This window comes from Triticum urartu, chromosome 1A (genome assembly GCF_056163025.1).
Source record: "Triticum urartu cultivar PI428250 chromosome 1A, HENAU_Tu73, whole genome shotgun sequence".
NCBI classification, from domain to species: Eukaryota; Viridiplantae; Streptophyta; class Magnoliopsida; order Poales; family Poaceae; genus Triticum; species Triticum urartu.
The window spans coordinates 383,316,365-383,341,593 of NC_141873.1; the positions used below are offsets into that span (position 1 = coordinate 383,316,365).

Here is a 25,229-nt window from a genome sequence, read left to right on the forward strand (position 1 = left end):
TAGTTGACCTTGCATAACTGACTATCTTTGGTGTTATTTAAGGTGTTCACATCCTCATTCAGTATAAAGGCTGCACTTGGAAACCTCAAAATAAGTGATGATAGTCTTCGTAGCAACCATCCTTACTTTTGGGTCTGTGATATGCGAAATCCAGGAGGATCTTTTGTGGAGGTACTACCATGTTACTTGTTGTATTATTTGAGTCACTACTTGACTAGATGTAGCTCTTAACTTCTATAAGTCTTCCTATTCTTGAATAAGCATTTTTTCTGACTTGAGAAAGTAAGGTAATTCTTTAAAACTTTGTGCAGATCGACTTCTGTTCATACAGTGTTGGTGATGAAGACTACTGTGGGTATGACTACAGTCTTGTAGGGAAGCTCTCCGAAGTTAGAATTGTTTATCTTAACCGTTTTGTTCAAGAGGTATGCTATTTAAAGCTCATCTATGTTCTCCTTTTTGTCAATGACCTAAGGGTTCTCTCTTCTTTTCTTATGTGTGCAGCTTACTGGTTATTTCATGGGTCTTGTCCCTAAAAGTTCTGATGGTGTCGTAAAGCTAAAAGACAACGTAACTAACTCAGAGAAGTGGGTTAGCAAAACTGATATGGAAGGATCGCCTGCCCTCAAGCTGGATGTTTCTTTCAGTAGACCTATAATTGTTATGCCTCATGATACTAATAGTAATGAGTAAGTATATGAATGTTTTATATTCACCTATCTTTGTTGCATTTAATAAATGGTCATTTATGGTTGCAGCTTCTTGGAGCTTGATGTCCTGTACATAACAATCCAAAATGAGTTCCAATGGATAGGTGGTGACAAGAATGAGATGGGTGCTGTCCACTTGGAAATTTTAACAGTTACAGTAAGTCCACTGCACCTACATGTTTTTATTTGGACGGCCACCATAGGGGACCAACCTACTAAAACATTTTATAATATCAGAAAAAAAGCATATACAAACAGGGATTAGCCTAGCCATTGCCCATCGAGAATCTTGGATCAGAAACTTTTACATGTATGCTAATTTGGGGTTGCTCCATCAAATACAACTGTTCAGCAATGTTTCATACTTGTTCCTTCAAGTTTAAAGTAACGGACAAAGAATAAAATGGAAGGGTGAAAATGAGACCACACGTTAAAGGTTATGCTGTCTTCTCTTTAGATCTGATGAGAACAAATTGTTTTCAAGCAAAACCCCTGTTTTGGGAGTTTCCGCTCACAATTTGGAAGGTGTTTACAATAAAGTAAATGTGGAATGGAAGGAATACTTTAGGGAATAGAGTACGATTTCCATCAGACTATTTGTTTATATTTCTGAGGTCTAGATTAAAGTGGAGGAAGCTATGTTGTGGTATATATTGTGTTTGGGTGATCATCTTATAAAAATAAGATTTGTATAAGTTGAGGACAATCCTGTAAATCTCATTGAAGCTGTCTTCTTCACTACCAAAATTCGACAACCTTTTGACGATTGCCATTAAACCACAATTGATCGTGCCTATTATGATTTATCTCGGAGGCATGATGATACCCTGCGCCTATACCTTGTAGTAACCTTCACTGATTCTATACTATATTCTTCTGTTTTGATGTATTGATGAATTATATGTATAATATCTTTCATGTTGCACTTCTCGTTCAGCAGTGTCAGTTAGACAGTTGAACACTGCTATTGCAAGTCTGATTACTGTTCTTGTTACTGTTGATTTTATAATTATTCTTATAGCTGTCGTTGCACACTTTGTAGGTAAAAGACATAAATTTAACCATTGGTATGGATATGGTGCGGGGTGAAACTATAATACAGGATGTGAAAGGTCTCTCCGTTGAGATTCATCGATCATTGCGTGATCTGATGCACCAGTTGCCAGTGGTGGAGGCAGCAATTAAGGTAGCATACTTTCTCAGAATGAATCTTTACTTAAAATTCCATGGTTAGATTCCTTGATCATAAGAAAAGTTACTATTTGCTTCTTCTTTTAATTGGAATGCCATTGTGATAGTCATTTTTCATCCATGATGTGTCAGGTGGATGTCCTGAAAGCAGCATTATCCAATCGGGAATATGAAGTTATATCTGAATGTGCGGCGTCAAACTTTGCTGAGGCACCACATATTGTGCCTGCTCTGGATGGCCCTCGAGATGGAACTTCCACATCGGAATCTCATGTTTCTGCATCTTCTGTTTCTTCTGAAAGTATTCAGGACCTGTCCCAAGATACAGAAACATGGATAGCAAATAAATTTTCTGTTTCAATAAATCTGGTCGAGCTTTCTCTGCATTCAGGATCAACAAGGGATTCCCCTCTGGCTAGCGTTCAGGTACACATATTTAGCACTTCATTTCCATGTGCAGTCCCTCACTTTAAATTGTCTCATAAGTCATAACCATATTGAGTCCTGGTTTGAACAAACTTGTATAATATAGTACCACCTGTAATATTATCACTGAAACTGCAGTGCCCATTCTTGCATTTTTTACTTAATTGAACTAGTATACATGATAATATAATATTCTGTTCTCAGGCAAGTGGTGCTTGGCTTCTCTATAAATCAAATACACGGGAGGAGACTTTCCTTTTCGCGACACTCAAAGGCTTTTCTGTTTTTGATGACCGTGAAGGAACAAAAGATGAGTTAAGGCTTGCCATTGGGAAATCAGCAACAGTCAGAGACACATCATCTGCTGATGGGTATGATAACCCTAATGAACTTGATTCAGGTGAACGAAGGATACAAAAGGATCTAGGCCTCGAGCCAATCCCCTCAATGCTCATTTTTGATGCTATCTTGCGAAAATCCTCGTCTTCTGTCTCCGTATGCGTTCAGCGACCCAAGTTTCTTGTGGCTCTTGACTTCTTACTAGCAATAGTCGAGTTCTTTGTGCCATCTGCTCGCAGCCTGTTATCCAATGACGAAGACAAGGACCTTCTACACATGATATCTCCAGTGGTGTTCACTGATAAAGTTTATTACCAGGAGGATTCAATTTTTAGTCTTTCACCTCAGAAACCTCTGATTGTTGATAATGAAAAGTTTGAGCACTTTATCTATGACGGAAATGGTGGTAAATTATATTTGCGGGATAGAGAGGGGGAGATTCTTTCAAGCCCTAGTGCTGAAAGTTTCATCCATGTGCTCGGTGGTAAGACATTGCAATTTCGAAATGTCAAGATAGTGGTAACGTTCTATGCTTCAATCTTTTTTGTTTCTACTTTCTTCTTTGCAATATACTTTTTGTCTCATTTTAAAATGCAATATGTTGCTGCAGAATGGTGAGTATCTGGACTCCTGTGTATCTCTTGGCAGTGATTGCTGGTACTCAGCATCAGAAGATGACCATGTCTACCTAGTAAGAGAAAATGCGCCCGAAAAGGAGGGCCTCCAGTCAATTCTTAATGAGGAAATTCTGGAAGGCATTGCTGAAAATGAAAGTTCTGACAGATCAACAGAATTCATAATTGAACTACAGGTATTGTTTTTCATATCTAGCCATGGCTGAGATAAACTTGGATTTTATGTTGTAGGCTTGAATCAGGGATTCCTCGAATCAGATGCTTTGATTCTTCAAAATCGTTTGTGAATGGTTTTGCTATTTTGTACTCCCTCTGTAAACTAATATAAGAGTGTTTAGATTACTATATTAGTGATCTAAATGCTCTTATATTAGTTTACAGAGGGAGTACATATCATCATCAAGATCCTGGATCTTGTTACAACAGTGCTTCCTTCTGGTAGTTCAGTAGCGGTTCCAGGTGGTTACTGGTGATAATAAAAAAAAATGTTGTCCAAACAGGATATTTGGAGTTTTGAATTGGTATCTTGCTTCATTTTTGTTTAAGGTCGAACTTCTATGCCCCACTAGGCACATATTTTTCCACTTGTTTTGCAATGGATTGCCAGGTGTTTAATGAGGCCTACCAAAGCCGTTTGTGCCTTATTGTGGCAGTTCCACATTCTTTGCATGGAAATTTCTCTAAGCTATTAATCCTGCAGTCCGTCAACATGTTAATGTAACTGGATAGCTCAAATACCTAATTTTAAACAAATATAGCCATTGCTGAATCTGCAATCTTTTAACCTTGTGTGGCTAGGCCAGTAACTGGTGTCGAGTGGTACTCAGTTGGTTATAATTGGGTGTGAATTTTGAAGCATTCATACATGATTCCGTTTATTGATTGTAAGCTCACTTGAGCTCCATCTTCTCAGGCTATTGGACCAGAGCTTACATTCTACAGCACATCAAGGAATGCTGGTGAAAATGTGGCGCTATCGACAAAGGTTATTCATGCCCGTACAGATGCATTTTGCAGGTTAAGTTTTTAATGCCCCTAGGATAAATGTAGATCTTTTTTTTTAATCTTAGAACTGACCTAAACCACTCAGTAAAAATAGACTGAGATTAAGACCATGTTATGTCATTTTAGTGGCCATTGGGAATGCATGTCTTTGCTTCCAGAGAGTGCATAATGCATTTCCAAATGCATGAAAGAAATAGCCATGAACACTGCATACAATACTATGCACAGCTGCAGAATTTCAATATCAAAATTTTCCATGATGTCGAGGACCGATGAAATTAATACATGGTTTTAATGTAGATGCACTGTTCTTTTTTGGGCACTGCACAATATGGACTTCTTTTATACTGAAATCTTGTCAATAAAATAACAGTTGTCACAAATTAGCAATGGATGTCCGTTCTCAACAGCTGCACATTGCCTCCTTTCTTTTATAAATGAGAAATTTGAATATACAACTGCAAATTGGATGGAATGGATTATGCTGTTGCTCATAGCCAGATTGTGCACTTTATATAGATATCATATTTTCATCCTAGCAGAAAATAAATTGATAGTCAATTTCCAGAAAATTACTATATCACACCTTTTTATGGAGATTTCCCCCCGCAATCCGGCATATGCCAAGGATTGTTACCTAACTCCTCAGCATCTTAATGGCGCAATTTGAACTGCAACACATATTTATTCTAACTATTTGTTATGCTGCAGGCTTGTAATGAAGGGCGACAGTATGGATATGAGTGGACACATACTTGGTTTAAAGATGGAGAGTAATGGCATCAGAGTTATAGAACCCTTTGACATGTCCATGAAATACTCAAATGCATCTGGAAAAACAAATTTGCATCTGCTGGTTTCTGAAATATATATGAATTTTTCCTTCAGTATTCTGAGACTATTTTTAGCTGTTCAGGAAGAAATTTCAGCATTTCTCAGGATGTCATCAAAGAAAATGTCAATGATGTGTTCTCAGTTCGATAAAGTTACAACTATGCAGGGTAAGACAGGAGCTGATAGTCTTGTTATTGGATACTCCTAGTGTTTAGTCCACAGGCATCAAGTCTTATGGAATTTGACTTCGTTTTTAGGCAATGTGAAGGATGAAGTTTACTCTTTTTGGCGACCACGTGCTCCATCTGGATATGCCATTTTTGGCGATTTCCTCACCCCAATGTCTGTGATTACGTTTAGTACTTCTGTTTCTCTTATATTTCTCATTTGATGGGACGACTTTATTGAAATTGATCATTTGTTTCATCTTAGGAATGACCCCCCAACTAAAGGAGTCCTTGCTTTGAACACAAACGTTGCAAGAGTGAAAAGGCCTTTATCATATAAGCTAATCTGGCAATCTGGTTCTGCAACAAATGAACTTCATCATGACAATAAAGATACAAAAAGTAGTCTCTCTATGATTGACCAGCTATGCTCTGTTTGGTTACCTGTAGCGCCTGCTGGCTATGTTGCCTTGGGTTGTGTAGTTTCAGCTGGAACTGCTGAACCACCTTTGTCTGCAGTTTTTTGTTTAACTGCTTCCTTGATTTCTTCATGTGGTCTAAGGGATTGTATTGCACTGAGGTAAGATGAACAATACCTTATTTTTATATTTGTTGTGCGTCTATAGAAGATGCTAATCACAAATTATATTTTTGTAGGGGTAATACTAATACGTCATTTTGGCGCGTTGATAATGCTTTTGGTACCTTTTTACCGGGGGATCCTGCTAATGTCAGTGTGCATCCAAATGCTTACGATCTTCGCCACATGCTATTCAATAGTGCGGATTCATCTTCGAAGAATAGCTCTAAAGGGAAAGATAGTCGGAATGACGATGCCTCTCAGATAGAGAGATCAGCGTTGACTTCAGGTCGGCTGTTTGAAGCAGTAGCAAGCTTCAAACTTGTTTGGTCAAACGATGGAATGTCTGCGCCAAAAAAACTCTCAGTATGGCGTCCAATGATGTCGGAAGGAATGTTTTACTTTGGGGACATCGCTCTTAACGGGTATAATTGATATGATACACTTTTCATCTTCCAATGTTCTTTTTTGTGATATGCAATTTAAACATAACTCTTAATTTAGGTATGAACCTCCGAATTCAGCTGTTGTCCTTCGTGATACTGGTGAAGATACCTTCCTAAGAGCCCCAGAAAGTTATAAGATTGTTGGTCAAATTAAGAAGCACAGGGGTAGAGATGGTATATCATTTTATTATCCTCAAGCTCCACCTGGTTTTGTTGCTTTAGGATGTGTTGCATCTAAAGGTCCACCAACAAAAGAGGATTTCAGTATGCTAAGATGTATTAGAAGTGATATGGTGACGGGAGGTCAATTTTCTGAGGAAAGTGTATGGGACTCACGTGGCTCTAAAACATCTGAAAATTTTAGTTTATGGACTGTGGATGAGGATTCTGGTACATTTCTTGTTAGAAGTGAATTTCGTAAACCTCCAAGAAGACTCGCTGTGAAGCTTGCTGGCCCCCCTATATCTAGCAGTTCAGATAACATCATTATTGATGCTGTAATAAAAACGTTCTCTGCTGTTTCCTTTGATGATTATGGAGGAATGGTGAGTCTTGTCCAAGTTCACTTCAGCAACAACTGGTATCAAATTTTGAGATGTTTAACTGTATGCAACGATCAGTGGCTTGTTCCTTTGTCTAAAGTTTTAGCTAGCTGTTTGTCTGGCGCTGATTTCACACCAGTTGTTGGTTACTCTTTGTTCTCATATCAATTAACCTTTTCTTTTCAGATGGTGCCATTATTTGGCATATCTTTTGATGGTGTTGGATTTAGTTATCATGGGGGTCCTCACCATCTAAATGCAACTGTGAGTTTGTCGTTTGTGGCCAGATCTTATAATGACAAGTGTAATTCGTGGGAGCCCTTCATTGAACCAACAGATGGATTTCTTAGGTAACTCCTCCAGGAATTAAATCTTGCAAGATACACATAATCCTTGTCGGTATCTTTCTTCTTTGCAACATACTTGTTTTCTGTAGTATATTCTCAGCGTTTCAAGCTCAAGGCAAACTGTAGACCTTTTCTTTGTTGTGAAGTTTTATTACTCCCTCTGTAAACTGCAAAAACGTCTTATATTAGTGTACAGAGGTAGTATTAGGTAACTGTTTGAGCCTGGGCAAGAACAGGTTTGGTCTGGTTTACCTTCCATCAGGCCATAGCACATGTACCGTATTAGAAAGTAGACACAGAAATCACAGACTAAATGCAGAACTGTTATGCTGCTAGCTGGCCCACGCCAACAGCAGGTAAGATGCACAGTAGGATCGGTGCATGGAAAGGATAAATGGTATTTGTTTCTTTTTGGTTCCATGAGTCAAATTTGATAAGATTATACTGATTGCGTTATATCTTCAGTTCAAGTTGTTACGGTCTCTGTCGCCTATAGAAGGGGAGGCCAAACATTAGACTAGATTGTTCTAGCTGCCTTGCCCTACCTAATAACAAGAGCGGATTGCTTCCGTTATGGTGTTTTTGATTTTGTAATTGGTATTCATTTTTCTCGCGTTTTTAGGTACCAGTATGATGTGAATACACCAGGTTCTCCTGCGCAACTCCGTATTACCTCGACACGGGATCTGAATTTGAATGTGTCAGCTTCAAATACAAACATGTTATCACAAGCTTATCTTAGCTGGAGCAATATTACCCTTGGTGATGAATTATACAGGAAGGTAAATCGTTTCTGTTTTCTTCTGATTATGTAGCCGTTTCTCTTTTTTGTGCTATCTTAGGCTAAGGCTATAATATTCTGCTATTTTGCCATCTGTTATGTTATAAGAACTTTTCTCACTTCTCTTATCTGTCCATCTGTCCACTCATTAAGTGTTGTTTAATTCCATGACCAGGAAACATCTTCCCCTACCCAGGGATCAATTCTTGATGTGCATCAGCGAAGGAACTATTATGTTATTCCACAAAACAAGCTTGGTCAAGACATATACGTAAGAACAACTGAATATAGGAGCTCAGATATTACTCTGTTGCCATCTGGGGATGATAGATCTATAAAAGTTCCAGCATCAAGGGATCTACTGGATTCTCATTTGAAAGGGAAATCTGCTAGGTTATATCGTCTGATGATAACTGCTATTATCGCAGATGCTGAGGCAAGTCTTTTCTTTTGCATCCCATTATGTACTATTTGATGTTGTAGCTGAACATTCAAGCATTCCTGTTACATTTGCATGTTTGTGTGATGCCTGTCTGTTGGCAAAATGGTACTTTAGATGTAAACTCTTCATCTACTTAAATTTTTTTCTCATTACATTTGGCCGTTAGCACCTGAATATATTATGCTAGTATCTCACACTTAGAGAACAGTATGGCAGGACATACTTGCTAACAAAATGTTGTGTAAACTTTACAAGGTTCTGCAGGAACCAAAGCACATCCGAAAATCCTAAACATCACAAGTAAATTGAAAGATGAAGGAAATACAATCAAAGTATGTAAGTAACGTGCAACTAAAGCTGCAAGCAAAATGAGAATTTGGTATATTAGGTACGGAGGGAGAATATCTATTAACAACACCTCCTCCCATTAGCAATATAGTGTTACTGTTACACAAGAGTTATGACTTATGACCCTCATGGGCCAACACTTGGCCAGATGGGCCACATTGATCAATTCATCCTATGCACATGTCATGCTCAATTCATATGCTAGACCTGTCCAAACACCGGGCTGTGCCAGAAAAACTCGGTCTTGTATGGCAAGAATCAAGTCTGCCCTCCCTGAAAAAGGTCAATCTTAAATGCTGAAAAGTTATTATTCTTTGAATAGATAGCATTGTATTACCATTTCCTGAATTGAATATCAGTTGTAATTTTTTCTGTATATGAAATCGTTGTTTTATTTGGGTTCATGGGTGAACATCTAGCCTGAGTTGAAAATTTGGCCAGGCAGGGTTCCTTGAACAGCTCTAACATATGCTCATGTGGTGCAATGTTAGTGCCAACCCAGTTACACTAAGTGGTTCCACCAGTCCCGACTGGTTACTGACCGTAAACTAAGTGGGCATAACTTGAAACTGATATCGGTTGTACTTAGCAATGTGACTGGCGATGACCAGTTTGCAGGAAAAAATGTCGGAAGCTGTACCATTTCATACATGTTCTAGCCCACATTGTCTGGCAAAAAAGTGAAGTCGAGTCTCCAGGTGCTGATAGCCAACTTGGGGAAACCTGAAAAGTCAGCTAGAAGCACTCACAACCTGGAGACACTATGTAGAGATTTGGATTGCATTCAGTGTCCAGACTTTCAGAAGACCAGCCAGCTACGGAGTTGCATGCGTTTATCAGCCAGTGATTGCAGGTTTAGATATGCTGATGATGGTTCCGTAGCATCTTATATTACCATATGAAGATTGAACGGAAAATTCCCAGCATCACATTAGATCGTAGCGTCTTATATTACCATATGAAGATTGATTGGAAATTGCCCAGCATCACATTAGATGAGGAGATGCAGCCAACAAACATTATATAGGCTTAATTTCAGTACGTTAGCATTTCAGGGCTCATCTGAAACGCCAGGATTTGGTTGAAATTTAGCTTGGCTAATGTGTTCACTTATTGTTCTGTTGGTGAAACTCATCTGAATGAGTACCATGTTTGTGGAGCATCGCATAAGATTTCTCTTCCTATATTGAATACCTCTTATGCTTCTCTTCTTTCAGTATATACTTATTTTATGCTTAAAAGTGTCTAAACTTTCTTAATGGAATCATTTATTTCTTCTGTCAAATGATGAAATTTGAATTAACTATCTGCTAAATAAAATTTAGCAAACAGGCAAATTTCTACTCATTCTAGACATGTTTTTCCTTCACAGATCAATGCTGGTAAAGGGTTAGCAACTGGTGAGTATATGACAGCAGTGCGGCTCTATTCAGAAGGTAGTTCTATATCTGGTGTTCAGCAACAGAGTGCCCGTACTTGTGCTGCTGCTGGAGAAAGTTCTTCGCAAATCACAAGAAAAGTGACTTGGAATGAAATGTTTTTCTTCAAAGTCGATTCTGAGGTATGTGAACTGGGCACTCTTTCTTTGAGTATCCATGTCATTTATTCTCTTACTGTGGTCATTGCTTTAACATCCATATCTTCTGTTGATTACATACCAGGAGAATTATGTTCTGGAACTTGTTGTCCTTGATGCTGGTAGAGGTTTGTGGCTTTATTAACTGCTATCTTTTTTCGTGTTGCCTGCACTTGTTTATATTTTATCATGTCTTACCGACAGGTCAACCCGTTGGTATTTACTCCGCTCCACTGAAGCAAGTAGTGCAAAAACTCCCTTCTGCCTCAAGTTCTGACTATGCAAAATTTGAACTGACTTTAGGAGATCTTATGACAACCAAGGTAGTGGTGAGAACTGATATTCAAGGCTGTAGATTAGTCATTTGTTTTTTTTTGGAATAGAGTGCACAAATAATATGCTTCTTTTTGTATTTAAATAAGGTTGATTAGCGTTAATATAATTATGCAGGAACATGAAATTCTTAAACCAAGTGGAAAAATAAGATTTGCGGTGCTTGTTTCTGGTAGGGCTACTGCTAAACAAGGAAGCAGAGCCAGTCCTAACAGAAGCAGGAGTGGGTATATACAAATTAGTCCTTCCAAAGATGGCCCTTGGACAAACATGAAGTTGAACTATGCTGTGCCAGCAGCATGTTGGAGGTTTGGGGATTGTGTGATTGCTAGTGAAGCAACAGTCAAGGAGGGAAACAGATACGTTGGCATACGTTCCCTTGTGTCAATCACCAATACAACGGATTTTGCTATTGATTTGCGTCTAAAAGGAAGAGATTCTCAAAGTGCGGGGTCAGACGGCCAGTTAGAGAATTCTGATAAAGATGATCAAATAGAAGTTGGTGTGTTGGAGCCTGGTTCCACTATTCCAGTTCCATTGTCAGGTCTCTCACATCCTGGTGTGCTTTATACATTGCAACTAAGACCGACCATTCATCATGAACTTGTGCAGCATTCCTGGAGTGATGTCCAGGAGAGGCGCAGTCAAACTGAGTTCCGGAATGAGCAGGTCCTAGATATATGTGTATCAGATCTGTATGAATCTGAAAACTTACTGTTCTGCTCACAGATAGATGGGTCTTCTAGTACTTGTCAAGGATTATGGTTTTGCTTGAGTATAGAAGCCAAGGAGATAGGCAAAGATGTCCGAACTGACCCAATATACGATTGGAGTATAATTATCAAATCCCCATTATCGTTGACATATTATCTTCCCATTCCTGCACATTACACTGTTAGTGCCAGCCACCTTGACGAGGAAGAGACGAGTTGCTCCCGGGGCGAGCTAAACCCTGGTGAGGTTGTGAAGGTTCAAAATGTTGATCCAAGAAATCCTTTGTACCTGTCCCTTGTTCCACATGGGGGATGGGAATCAGTACATGTATGTATAATTTTGTTTTTGTTCCTAGCTGATATCTTAGCTTTTTATAAGTGTAGTGTTGACATGTTTTTTCTCCAACCCCAAGGAGCCTGTTCCAATATCACATCCCACCGAAGTTCCTTCAAAATTCATTAATCTAAGAAGTTCTTTGTCAGGAAGGTGAGGATTCAAACATGGAAATATTTTGTGGATAATTTCATAGAACACTTTACATCTTTCTTTCTCTTGTAGAGTTGTGCAGATTATGCTTGAACAAAGCAGTGATAAGGACTATCTGATGGCAAGGGTTATCAGAATATATGTTCCGTATTGGATATCATTTGCAAGATTGCCTCCACTCACCTTGCAATTCGTTGATATCACTGGAAGAAGAGACAAGAGACGCTACCTTGCGCGCCCACGTGCAGAAAAAAGTGATAAACTGCTCTATGGTATAGGACATGAAGAATTGGTCGACGGATACACCATAGCATCTGGGTTGAATTTTAAGGGTTTAGGTCTCTCAGCATGTGTCTCCAGAAATGGACAACAGTTAGGAGCTCTCAAAGAACTATCACCTCTTGCTGACATGGTTAGCTTGGATGCATTCATATTCATATATATTCTTTTTTACATCTTCGGTTCCTAAGATGATCTGTTTGTTTTTTAGGATGGTACAGTTGATGTTTCTGCCCATGATAATGATGGAAAGTGCACACATGTATTTCTTTGCTCAAAGCTATGCTCGTACCAAGCTGTTCCAACAAAGGTAACTGAATGTGAGCCTTTAACTTCATATGAAAATTGTTAATCAGTTAACCTCATGTCATAGTACAACAGGTTATCTATGTACGACCATACACAACTTTTACAAACAGGGTTGGCCAAGATATGTTCATAAAACTTAGTGCTGGAGATGATCCGAAGGTCCTACATGCGTACGACAGGAGAGTCTCCTTTTTGTACTCTGAAGTGGGACCTGACAAACTGCAGGTACTACTTATCGATCGTAATGCTAGCTCTAGATAGAGTAATTTTAACATGAATTGCTCACGAAGCTTTATTCAGAACTAAACAAATCTTTTGTGGCAGTTCTCTATATGCTCTCTGGCTGTTCACGCAACATTTGAATTAACAGATGCTTACAACTTCCATTGGTCATTTTCATTTGCATCTCAGCGTCGTTTATATTGTTATGAAGAAAATACTTGCATTAAAAGTATTATGAAAGGTGGAGAGTATCTCGTACAATAATAACTAGAAAATATTTACATTAAAAGTTTTATGAAAGGTGGAGAGCATCTCGTACAATAATAACTAGCACAACAGACTGTGCATATCTTATTCAAGGTGTTGCTCATCTAAGGGGACTAAGGAAAGTACAGTGGACCTGCTGGCCTTGTGCATCCTATTCTCCTTAGTCTTAGAATCCCATTTTATGGATCTTTCTTACTTCACTTGTGTAAACATTAGTTGTACTAAAAATGCAAATAGTATTATATATACACCTGCATTACCTTCAGAAAGAAAGTAACTGTAAAAAGCTCTGGATGTTCTCATTAGCTCTACTTTCCTCCAGATATGACAATTTCCTTTCATTTTATAATTTCCTGGTAGAATTGTTATAAGGTGTATTTACAGTCATGAGCTATCTTATCTGAAGGTCCGATTGGAAGATACTGACTGGTGTCAGCCTCTGGATATAGTAAAAGAAGATACTATCGTAATAGCAATGAGAAAGCAGGACCGTACTCAGAAATTTGTGAAAGCTGAGATACGTGGTTATGAGGAGGGTTCAAGATTCTTGGTCGTATTCCGTTTGGAGCCCACAGATGGGCCGATCAGGTATGAAGTGATTTTACAGTAGTTTGCAGGTATGAAACCACCATCTCTCTAACTATGACAATGATATGACTGGTTTCAGGATCGAGAACAGGACAAGTAATGCAACTATTGGTACTCGCCAGTCTGGTTTAGGTGAAGATACTTGGATCCAAGTGAAACCACTTTCGACCAGAAAATATTCTTGGGATGATCCATATGGACAGAAAGCCGTTGATGTTAGCATACAGAAAGGAGATGTTACTAGTTTCCAGTATGTTGACCTTGAAAACCCTGTTGCAAGTTCCACCAGTTTTGGGGAGCACGGCGTCAAGTTCAATATAGTTGAGACTGCCGATGTCACAATATTGAAGTTCACCGATTACCATAGAAGACAGGAGGGATCACCTGAATCTGAACTGGTTGCATCTACGTTGACACAAAATGAGACAGAGACAGGAGCTGGACCCTTGGAGCTTATTATTGAACTGGGAGTTGTTGGAGTCTCTTTGATTGATCATAAGCCAAGAGAGCTTTTATACCTAAATCTGCAGAAGGTTTTCATCTCATACATGACTGGTTATGACTCTGGGACCACTAGCAGGTATACCTTCACATGCATATACTATTCGATCAAATTTTTGTTCATACACACATTTTTGCTGAAAATCTACATTGTTTTCTGAGCAAGAGTAACCATTTCCGTTTTGTGGGGATCCTGAGATACATTTCTTTCTTCCTTGTCTTGTATGTTATATAAGTCTGTTAGTTGAAGCTGCTCTTTTGTCTTTTGACAAAAAGAAATGACAAACACAGTTACACTATGTTGAGCCTGAAGTAGCATGTTTGAAATCTTGTTAAAAAGGTGCATATATTGCTTCATACTCCCTCCGTCCCAAAATAAGTGTCTTAATTTTGTACTAACTCTAATACAAAGTTATACTAAGATTGAGACACTTATTTGGGACGGAGGGAGTAGAAAATTAGAAATGTTGGGCATCTAGGAGGTTTATTTGGTTTGTTGCCAATTTCTTATTTGTACTAGACCAGCTGCTTGATTTAGGCAAATCACAGCCCCTTTCAGCATTTGCAATGGTGAGTGGTTAGAGATAATGTTGCTTTGAAGCTAGCTCTACATATGCCTTCTTTTATCCTAGCATTGCTTGTGCCACTGTTTTTTTCTGCTGATGAATAACATTTCTTTCAGATTTAAGTTGATCATAGGCCAGTTGCAACTCGATAATCAATTGCCATTGTCCATAATGCCTGTTGTTTTGGCAACTGAGAGCATGCCTGATTCAAATCATCCTGTTTTCAAAGCGAACATTGCTGTAAGCAATGTAACTTCGAATGGTATTCAAGTCTACCCGCATGTCTATATACGGGTAATATTTGTTGCTGCGCAGTTTTCGACAAACAAATCTATAAAGTACCAGCAATGCTAAAAGTGGACAATTTTCTCTCTTCTAGGTAACTGACCAAACATGGAGGTTGAATATTCATGAACCTATTGTTTGGGCACTGGTTGATTTCTACAACAATCTTCGCTTTACCGGCACCTCCAGCAGCTCAACTGTCACTGAAGTGGATCCTGAGATACGAATAGAGTAAGCACCTATGTTGAAACTCAATTTGCCACATAATTACGGCAGTAGCTGTCAAGAATATTTCACTTATTTCTGAGATGGATACATCTGTATTTGAGTTGTTTCTGTTACTAATGTTTTACGGTTTTACGTACCGAGTTGTTCACCAGTATAATCGCTGAAACTTCAAAGTTGTGGACTAGCACTACATTTGTTATCTTGCCCAATTTCTAATTGCGGGATTGGTTTCCGCGTATCATGTAGTTGTTAGGAAAGCAACTTATCTTTATTGAAGGCTCAAGGGGCATATATATATATTACACATGACTTGAGGTGTAAGGAAACTAAACATAGACTAATAAGGACTCCTAGACCTATACTAATACTCCCTCCGTCCCAAAATTCTTGTCTTAAATTTGTCTAAATACGGATGTATGAAGTCATGTTTTAGTATTAGATACATCCGTATCTAGATAAATCTAAGACAAGAATTTTGGGACGGAGGGAGTACCTCCTAACACCCCTGCTCAAATGCGAAGCGTATGCAATAGCATTACATTTGAAGTGTAATACTAGAAAAAAAATGATAATCCAATTCCGCGTCTTGAGAGTGTCATCGTAGCATGAAGAGTCTTCAAAACCCGTCGAGTCGCCAAAGGGGATAACGAAGAGATGGCACATCAGAGGAAGACACCGCATCGATAGAAGATACTCCCTCCGTTCCTAAATATTTGTCTTTTTGAGATTTCAAATGGATTACCACATACAGATGTATGTAGACATATTTTAGAGTGTAGATTCACTCATTTTGCTCCGTATGTAGTCACTTGTTGAAATCTCTAAAAAGACAAATATTTAGGAACGGAGGAAGTACAAGAGAATAGGAAGAGATGGCACATCAGAAAAAGAATGAAACACTGCTTAAAGAATCATGGCCCATGAAAACCGACGGCGAAAGAAGCTCGGCGGCAAGAGGATAGGCTTAGATCAACAATGCAAAGAGAGGCCACATAAATCCTATAGAGAGGACAATGACCAGAAAAAAGGCTGACGGACAAAAGTTTGGTGGACTCGCATGACATGAGAAACACAAAATATCAACGGATTTGGTGGACGCAGCGGAAATTATAGAAAACGAGAAAGCACACACGAGACAAAGATGTAAGAGACATTGGACTTCTTTTTAGAAGGAACAAACTTGCAATGACGTAGCACGCATCACCAAAACACACCAAAAACTAGGCTGCACGCAGGGCGTAACAGCAAGCAGTAGCACCTAGCATCAGCAATGAGAGAGCAGCGTCAACGCAGGCAAGCATGCAGCAGCCAGTGTAGCAAGAGATAGCAGCAGCCACGCACACGGAAGCAAAAGCAGGAGAGGAACACGCCTGCACAGCTGCATGAGCGGACGCACGCGAGTGAGAAGCGGCCGCACACGGGAACACGCGTGCAGAAAGCAGCTGCTGATGAATCGGGACGGTGGTCGTCACGCGGTGGCGACGGTCTTCGCGGAAGGGCCGATCGTCCCAGCGGCAGACTTGGAGAGCAGCCAGTGGGAAGCGCAGCGGGCGTGGGAGACCTGCACGAGCGGCGCGGAAGACCTGCACGGGGGCGCCGTTGACCGGGGCGGTGGCGATCTTCAGGGCGATGGGATCCAGACTCCAGAATGACGGCATTGACCGAGCTCTAATACCATGTTAGGAAAGCAACTTATCTCTATTGAAGGCCCAAGGGGCATATATATATTGCACATGACTTGAGGTGTAAGCAAACTAAACATAGACTAATAAGGACTCCTAGACCTATACTAATACTTCCTAACAGTAGTTATAGCAGGCAATACATTACATATTACATTATTAGGACTCTAAAACTTTATTATTTTGAGTATAACTAGTTAAATAGTGACCATGGAAGTTAAATGCTCATGCATTGCTATAGGAACTGTTCTTATTGCATAATTTGTTTAAACTATTGTGTTATCATAGTTCCTAACTTTGTGCAAATAAAAAAAATCTCAAATTATATGTCAATCAAATTGACTAATCAGAATGGCGTGATACATCTATCTACTACATAGAATGTATGATAATTGTGGTAATTAGTTGCTTGGCAACTTAAGTACTCCCTCCGTCCGGAAAAGCTTGTCCCAGGCTTGTCTTTCAAATGGACACGTTTTTTCGGACGGAGGGAGTAGTTGTTTGGATATAAAGAATTAGAGGTGAGATTTTGGCAAACCAGTTTTTGGAGGATTTTTGGGAAAAACCAGTTTTTGTTAGTTTTTCTGTTAAGGTAGGTTTATACTATTCATTGTTTGGATGTGAAAATAAGAGGGCCACCGTCTATAACTTCTGCTGGACACACACACTAATTTGATGGCTCGAATTCTATTCTATCAACCTTCTTCTGTTCATCATCCTCAGCCATGGGACTAGCCCTAAAATCCAGTATGATGCTGCGTTATGATTGGGGTCCTGGAAGCCAGAGGTCAAAGTGAACATATAGATGATGATAAGCCGCAGGTACAGGTGGTGACCCTGTGGGAGGTAATCTGCATGGTCCCGGTGGCACAAGGAGTCAACTGCAACAAGGTGGTGGCCCAGTTCGGCTCTCAGCGCAGACGCAACGCTTGTGGACCGCATTGCACGGCTCACCTCCCGCCCGCCACATCGCTTCCTCCGCCGCGACATCTTCGTCAAGCTCTGTCACTCCAGCTGAGGTGCCCATGGTGGTCTTGTTTTTGCCGCCGGCAGAGATCTGTACCAAGAGGTGCCCGTGGTGGCCTTGTCGAGCTCTTGTGGCTGCCGGCAGAGCTCACCATGTAGTAATCGTCGCCATGCGCGCCCTGCCTGCCATGGTCACTCCCACCTCTCCATCCCATACGGCGACGGTCATGTCCGAGCACCAGCAGCGAGCTTGTGCATGGAGAGGATGTCACGGCGCGACGGGCTCAACACGTCTCTCTCCAACGACTTCGTGGCAGCCGTACGTAGAAAACCAGATTATGCAAAAACGCCAATTAGTCATTTTTTTAAAAGCTGGGTTGTTAGGCTTCTGTAAAACTTGGTTTGCTATATCCATGAAGCGGCTAGACAATTCAGACAGGATTTTAGGTTGTTACACCAGAATCGAGGTTAACGAGAACTAGTTTCCTACAGTCCTGGTATCCAAACAAACCCTAAGAGTTAATCTCTGAGGGTGAACGGACCGCCACCAACCCAGATATGTACAAGAGCAAAGATAAAGAACCATGTGAACATCATCATGTTCTAGTATCAAACTAATGCAGAATAAACATCATGAGCATAATATGTGCATACATTTTGAGTTTCTAATAAATTTATAACAACTTTTTAGATGGCAAATTAATTTGAATTCGCAAAATAGAAATAATGCATGTATGCTAAACTGGTTCAAATTAGATCACATGTTTGGCATTGCTGAAGCAATCAAAGTATCACTCATATGGTGGCCTGTCAAGTGCTATAGAGCCCACTTTGTTCTAATGTGCTATTATTACCCTGCTACTGCTATTGCATCCGCTACAAGTGATATTTTAGCACTTCCATCCAGATAGATGCAGCCCCTTTTTTTAAGTACTAGAGCACAATTTAGATGGTATTTCAAAGAATGATTGTACATTAGCTTTTTTCAGCTTAATATACTATATCCGCTTTTCAGATATTGTTGGTCATGTGATACTTGGAAATGTATGATATGGGGTATTTAAGATGAGCAAATAATCCAGTGTCCTGCAAAAAAGTTGCTTAGCTTCCATATATGATTTTTTTGTAGGAATCTCCATACATGGTATTAAACATTCCATGTGTTGCGACCTATATTTAAGCTATTTTATTTTATGTATTTCTGATGGGATATCATTGTATAGGCAAAAAAAAGAATATAAGACGTTTTTTGGTCTAGAAACGTCTTATATTGTGATAGAGGGAGTATGACGTATTTTGCGCATCCTACAAAGATTTGCAGGAATTTTCATGTAACCATGTTGGATTCTTTCACATCTCATTTGGCTTAACAGTGTATTGTTGTCCTATTGATTTCCGTTTCTCTTGTTCGTTTTTATTCTAGCCTTGTTATTTTGGTTTCTCTCAGTAGAAAGTGTTCTGAAATTCGGTAATTTTGTTGTTGTGCTAAGTAAACACTGCTGTATTATGTGTGTTCGTTCAAGTTTCCACTAGTACCACAAAAGTCAAAACATATATGATAACAATTTGTGTTTAGATAAGTTACACGGGTTAAGTTGAGCATGTTTCATTTTTTGTGTTAAATTTATGAAAGCGTTGACTTTTGCTACTAACATTTTTGAACAGAAGTTAGCTGGGTATGACATAATATTTTATAATTTCAGGCTTGTTGATATTTCAGAGATAAGGCTTAAAATATCTCTAGAAACTGCACCTACTCAAAGGCCACGTGGTGTCCTTGGTATTTGGAGTCCTGTCCTATCGGCTGTGGGCAATGCACTCAAGATTCAGGTAGCTGAACATTATTTATTGGCAAATCATGTCGGGACCAGATCAAAATTAACTTATATACTCAAGTTCATGTTTCTTGTCCAATGCTCACCTAACTTAGTTGATATGTACGGTGGTCCACATCAGGGTGACTACTGTTCAGATGAAAGCTAGACATACTTCAGTACTACTATTTTAATTTTATTCGAACTCTTCCCTAACTAATAAATCTCTAGGTGCATGGAAAAGAGCTCAAACCAATAAGCGATCATTTCTATCTTGAATTGATTCATAACTTAATCAGACTACTGGAGTAGTTCTATGCACATTACTATTGGAAACTGTTGAGCATGTTTTGTTTCTGAATTATGAACTGTGAGATATATTTCGGTCTTATTAACAGTAATTTTATACTGTGTTGTTTGCTTTAGGTGCATCTTAGGAAGGTAATGCACAAAAGCCGGTTTATGCGGAAGAGCGCAATTGTCCCTGCTATCGTTAACCGTATCAAAAGAGACCTCATCCACAATCCTCTGCACCTTATATTTTCTGTGGATTTTCTTGGAGTGACAAAATCAACTTTGTCATCACTCAGTAAAGGATTTGCGGAGCTCTCTACCGATGGGCAATTTCTTCAACTGAGATCAAAGCAGGTAAAATTGCGTGTTTTAGTATATTCTTGCTTATGAACTCCACCAGGCATTTCAAGTTGAGTATGATTCAGGGTTGGTCAAGGAGAATCACTGGCGTTGGTGATGGACTAGTTCAAGGGACTGAAGCATTTGCTCAGGGTTTGGCTTTTGGGGTTTCGGGTGTTTTAAGAAAGCCAGTTGAGAGTGCCAGGCAGTATGGTGTTATTGGCATTGCACATGGTCTTGGTCGTGCCTTTGTGGGATGCATTGTTCAACCTTTGAGTGGTGCCCTGGATTTTTTCTCCTTGACAGTTGATGGAATTAGTGCCAGCTTTATAAAATGTGTGAATATTCTGAATAACAAGTTTGTTCCTCAGCGGATTAGAGATCCTCGTGCTATTCATCGAGATGGTGTGATAAGAGAGTATGACAGTTTAGAAGCTTCTGGCCAGGTGCATTGCTTTTTCATATTTGTTCGTCATTTTTACTTTGGTGATTTGTTTTAATAGAAGAGAGCTTGAGTTATGTAAAGAGCGAAATATAATCAATGGACTACAATTTTGTCATAACATACTACTATCTCCAGTAAAAAGGTGATGTCCTTTAATCCAAGCAATCAAAGTACGTTAACTCAAACCATAAAGTATTTTCATAATATTAAAAATGGATGGTCAAAGTTGTGTTTGGTGGTATGTGTCAATTAAAAACAAGACATGAATTTAATATAACAGTGTCAATCATTATAGATCTGGTTTCACTGAGATAAAAGGCCCCCTTTCTTTGATTTTTGCACTCACATTAAGTTCCTAACCAAGCCAGCATGCATGGCTTTGTGACGATGCTATTAATATGTTGTACGCTAATGTTTTATTACTCCATTCTTCAGATGGCCCTTTACCTGGCAGAAGCTAGCAGATATTTTGCATGCACAGACTTATTTCGAGAACCTTCTAAGTATGCATGGTCTGATTACTACGAAGATCATTTTATTGTGCCAAACCAGAGGATTGCTTTAGTAACCAACAAGAGGGTGATACTCCTTCAGGTAATGCTTCTTTTTATCTGATTCTCTTAGTACATTCCTCTAAATTTTGACTAAACTTGTCCTTTTATTAGTGCTTGGATCTAGATAAAATGGACAGGAAACCTTCCAAAATACTTTGGGATGTCCCTTGGGAAGAAGTACTTGCATTGGAACTTGCAAAAGCTGGGTATCAGAGGCCTTCACATGTAATCGTACATCTGAAGAATTTTAGGAGGTCTGAGAACTTTGTAAGGCTTATAAAGTGCAGTGTTGATGAAGAACGGGAAGCTCAGGCTGTTTTACTTTGTTCTTCAATACGAAAAATGTGGAGATCTCACCAGACAGGCACGAAAGTTGTACCCTTGAAGGTTCCTTCTGGCCAGCGCCCTGTATATTTTGCATCAGATGATGATAGAAGGGAATCTCAGAGTCCTGCTAGGCCTTTGCTAAGCTCAAGAGGAGCGTCCAGTAATGTTGAGCATCGACTTATAAACCACACAGTTAACTTCCAGAAAATGTGGAGTAGTGAACAAGAAGTTCGGAGCCGGTGTAAACTTCTTGGGAAGCAGGTAAGTTGGCTGAATTCTTCATAGAGATCAAAAGAAGTTCGGAGCCGGTGTACTAAGGTAACCACAATCATGAGTTTGTATTCCAGGTTGCAGACGATGGAAGAATTTTTAGCATCTGGAGACCCCTATGCCCTAGTGGGTATGAAACTATACTGTATCCATCTAATATACCTATTTTCTGCTCTGATGCTCAAAGTATAGTACCGCTTATTTGTAGGTATGTCTCAATTGGAGATGTCGCTCATGTTGGCATCCATCCACCACATTTTGCTGCTATCTACAAGAATGTTAATGACAATTTTGTGCTACCTCTTGGCTATGACCTGGTAAGTGTTCAGTGAAACATTTTCTATTACATTCTGTAAGGTTGACAGGACATCAATTAAATGCCCTAGACCTGTCTCCTTGATACTTTTAGTCAGCTTTGCGTTTGCACTGTAGTATATAATGTTTTGGCTATGCAAAACTGATTTCAGTTTCTGTTTTATCGTGCACGCAGGTTTGGAGAAATTGCGCCGAGGATTACAGGAGCCATGTATCATTATGGCAACCAAGGCCACCTGAGGGATACGTGGCTCTGGGATGTGTGGCTGTTTCTGCTTTCGAAGAGCCCCCTCTTGATTGCGCCTTTTGCGTGAATGAGAGATTTGCGGAGGATGCAGTGTTTGAGGATCAGATAGTATGGGCTTCCTCAGATGCTTACCCATGGGGATGCTACATTTACCAAGTTCAGAGCAGTTCGCTGCAATTCATGGCACTCCGTCTTCCAAAAGAGCAGTCTGAGCAGAAGCCTAAGAAGATCTTGGAGGCGTATCTCCAGCGAGCATCAGATTAATGATCCTATGAGGCGAAGCAGACATGCCATGCATCAGAGACATCAGGAGCGGTATAATACTCCCTCCATCCCGACACTATGATAGTGTAAAAAATGATCTCACATTTTGGGACGGAGGGAGTATGATATAGGGAAATGAGAAACTTTGCTATGCAAAAGAGGAGACTCAGCAATCTTGCGCAAGATAGTTTGTCTTTGATATGAAATATTTTTGTACAGTTTTGGGCGGCATTATGTTATTGAGCATGGCATTTTTGCGGGGAGAGATAATGTGCTAGCCTGGCTTTGTTTTTCGGCTGTTGCTGGGATTTGTATCTCTGCTTGATGCTTGTCAATAGTGTAAACTAGTAGGTGGGAATGGCTGTAAGTGTACATTTTGTAACGCGTTGTTATAGTGCTCTTTCTGCTGTGGTGCTGTTGCTAAGATTTGAAGTTTTTCTTGATGCTGTCAAAATTAGCCAACTGAACACCGTTCAAACACAAATCGGAAGGTCACAGGCTTACGGCCCATTTTGTCGCTCGAGTCGTGACACAAAGTCTTAACGAATGCAGAGGACCAACCCATATCACGCAGCCAAGTAAGTGCAAAAACGCATAGACAAGTATGCCGAGCTCCAAAGGGGATCTTGTTCCTAAAGACCATCCAGCACGCGAATTGATTGGCCGAACAAGGGCATTCTCCAAGCGGATATAACGACGTCGAACGACACAGCAATGCCAAGTCAATTTAAAAACAACCAATAAGGGCACTACGAAACAGTAATACATCATAATCTTACATACAAACTGTACTCTGCAGGACTGTCGGGCTTGGGCGCCTCTACCTCCTCCAGGAATTGTTGCGGATTAGGACTCCCCGACGAAGGCCTCACCATCGCATTATAAAGTGGGTGGTCCTCATCTTCTTAGCCACCGCCGCGACGTCTTGGCGCCAGCCCTCTGCATCATCGTTCTAGATCTTTGGCAGCGGAGCTGTAAAAGGCAAAGAGAGAGTATACTTAGCAGCAACCTCCAAGTTGCAACAGTTTTGCTGTGTTTCAGCAAGCTGCTTAGGCGTAGCCGTCTCCTCGCTTTCTGATGTAGGATGGAAACTCTAAGGCCGATCTTTCACGAAATGAAGAGAATTCTACGAAGAACACAAAGAACACAAGGGGAAACACTCAAATCAGCGGAAACGATCACACATGTGCTAGATCCACGAACATAGAGTGATACAAGATCCAAACGCAACAAAGGACGATACAAGAGGCGATAGTCTTCTCCGTGAGGAGGTCTTGAGGGGTCTTCCCGTGAGGGGTCTTGAATCCACTTGGGGGATCTTCTCCGTAGAGGTTGCGGTCTCCGAAGGAGAAAGTATCAAGTGGATGAGCAAAGCACTGTCTCCAAAATGAGCTATCACATTGCTAACCCTAAAACGTAGGTGGGGGTGTAGTATATAGTCTAGGGTGCCAAGGGATACATGGGCTTCGGCCCTTTACATTGTGCGTAGACAGGGGGAGCTGGATGTCCAGGCGTCGGGCCGGATGTTCGGGCCTTCCCGAGGTGCCGGATGTCCCGACTGGCAGGGTCCGGTTCCTGAGCTCTCTGGATAGGCGTGGTCTGGATTTCTGGGGTGGGGTCCACATGTCCGGTGGCTCACGTCGGGCCGGATGTCCGGTGCCTGAGCCGGATGTCCGGGATGGTGGGGGCCGGCTTCGGTGAGTTTCTGTGAAGAACACCGGATTTCCGGGCTGAGGCCGGATGTCCGGGCTCGTGTCGGGCCGGATGTCCGGGTCCTGGGCTGGATGTCCGGGCCCTGTAGCTTCGGCTGTTCAGCAGCGACTGCGGTTGATGCTCCAGGGGCCGGATGTCCGGGTCCTGGGGACTTCTTCGGTTCCTTCCGTCTTTCCTCTTCATCCTTGTACTTATGGACTTGTCCGTCTTCACATGCATCTTCAAGAGGGTCTTCTTGATACCTGATCATGCACAACATTTCGGACTTAGGTAGTAGCCATGTCTCGAGCAGGTCATATGGAATATCATTGAGGAGATATGTCACCTCGGTCTCGAGAACTCTAGCTCGTGCTCGTGTCATTGGTCCTCTTGGCACTTGATGAGACAACGGTAGGTCCATGGGGATGACCATAGGATGCTCCGCATCATCTCCCCCCCTTGGGAAAGATCCGACCTCGGATCAAAAGCCTCATCACCATGGTAGGGAGAGAGATCTTTGACGTTGAAGATGTCGCTAACGGAGTACTTGTCGCGTGGTATGTCGATCTTGTAAGCGTTGTTGTTGTACCGTTCAAGCACCTTGAAGGGTCCATCGACTCGTGGTAGAAGCTTGGATTTGCGTTCGTTGGGGAAACAATAACCTTGAAGGGTCCATCGACTCGTGGTAGAAGCTTGGATTTGCGTTCGTTGGGGAAACAATCACCTTGAAGGGTCCATCGACTTGTGGTAGAAGCTTGGATTTGCGTTCGTTGGGGAAACAATCCTTGCGAAGGTGTATCCATACAAGATCTCCAATGTCGAATATCATGGGGTGCTTGTTGAAGTTGATCTTGGTCACGAGGCGTTGTACTT

The 25,229-nt window shown here is 40.6% G+C and overlaps 1 protein-coding gene across 3 annotated transcripts in view; it reads left to right on the forward strand.

The window, feature by feature from the left end:
* LOC125527811 (pleckstrin homology (PH) domain-containing protein) overlaps window positions 1-23,088 on the forward strand; it is a 34,222-nt gene extending 11,134 nt beyond the window's left edge. The window contains exons 26-62 of one of the 3 annotated variants that reach the window (XM_087522170.1): window positions 43-171; window positions 312-425; window positions 505-689; window positions 759-867; window positions 1,753-1,896; window positions 2,034-2,327; window positions 2,532-3,185; window positions 3,277-3,477; window positions 4,215-4,318; window positions 5,018-5,307; window positions 5,398-5,482; window positions 5,573-5,887; window positions 5,965-6,312; window positions 6,392-6,878; window positions 7,062-7,225; window positions 7,845-8,004; window positions 8,179-8,439; window positions 10,166-10,354; window positions 10,455-10,497; window positions 10,574-10,698; window positions 10,820-11,743; window positions 11,829-11,902; window positions 11,975-12,314; window positions 12,393-12,491; window positions 12,563-12,715; window positions 13,386-13,567; window positions 13,647-14,147; window positions 14,751-14,928; window positions 15,014-15,150; window positions 19,499-19,625; window positions 20,036-20,257; window positions 20,329-20,688; window positions 21,123-21,281; window positions 21,353-21,829; window positions 21,916-21,968; window positions 22,047-22,155; window positions 22,329-23,088. In XM_087522170.1, coding sequence (XP_087378296.1) covers window positions 43-171; window positions 312-425; window positions 505-689; window positions 759-867; window positions 1,753-1,896; window positions 2,034-2,327; window positions 2,532-3,185; window positions 3,277-3,477; window positions 4,215-4,318; window positions 5,018-5,307; window positions 5,398-5,482; window positions 5,573-5,887; window positions 5,965-6,312; window positions 6,392-6,878; window positions 7,062-7,225; window positions 7,845-8,004; window positions 8,179-8,439; window positions 10,166-10,354; window positions 10,455-10,497; window positions 10,574-10,698; window positions 10,820-11,743; window positions 11,829-11,902; window positions 11,975-12,314; window positions 12,393-12,491; window positions 12,563-12,715; window positions 13,386-13,567; window positions 13,647-14,147; window positions 14,751-14,928; window positions 15,014-15,150; window positions 19,499-19,625; window positions 20,036-20,257; window positions 20,329-20,688; window positions 21,123-21,281; window positions 21,353-21,829; window positions 21,916-21,968; window positions 22,047-22,155; window positions 22,329-22,664 — 8,832 coding nt within the window. In that variant the 3' untranslated portion in view covers window positions 22,665-23,088. Of the gene's footprint in view, window positions 1-42; window positions 172-311; window positions 426-504; window positions 690-758; window positions 868-1,752; window positions 1,897-2,033; window positions 2,328-2,531; window positions 3,186-3,276; window positions 3,478-4,214; window positions 4,319-5,017; window positions 5,308-5,397; window positions 5,483-5,572; window positions 5,888-5,964; window positions 6,313-6,391; window positions 6,879-7,061; window positions 7,226-7,844; window positions 8,005-8,178; window positions 8,440-10,165; window positions 10,355-10,454; window positions 10,498-10,573; window positions 10,699-10,819; window positions 11,744-11,828; window positions 11,903-11,974; window positions 12,315-12,392; window positions 12,492-12,562; window positions 12,716-13,385; window positions 13,568-13,646; window positions 14,148-14,750; window positions 14,929-15,013; window positions 15,151-19,498; window positions 19,626-20,035; window positions 20,258-20,328; window positions 20,689-21,122; window positions 21,282-21,352; window positions 21,830-21,915; window positions 22,156-22,328 lie in introns of all 3 variants that reach the window. The other 2 variants (XM_087522172.1, XM_087522169.1) reach the window with 2 other exon arrangements.
* Window positions 23,089-25,229: the final 2,141 nt, after the last annotated feature.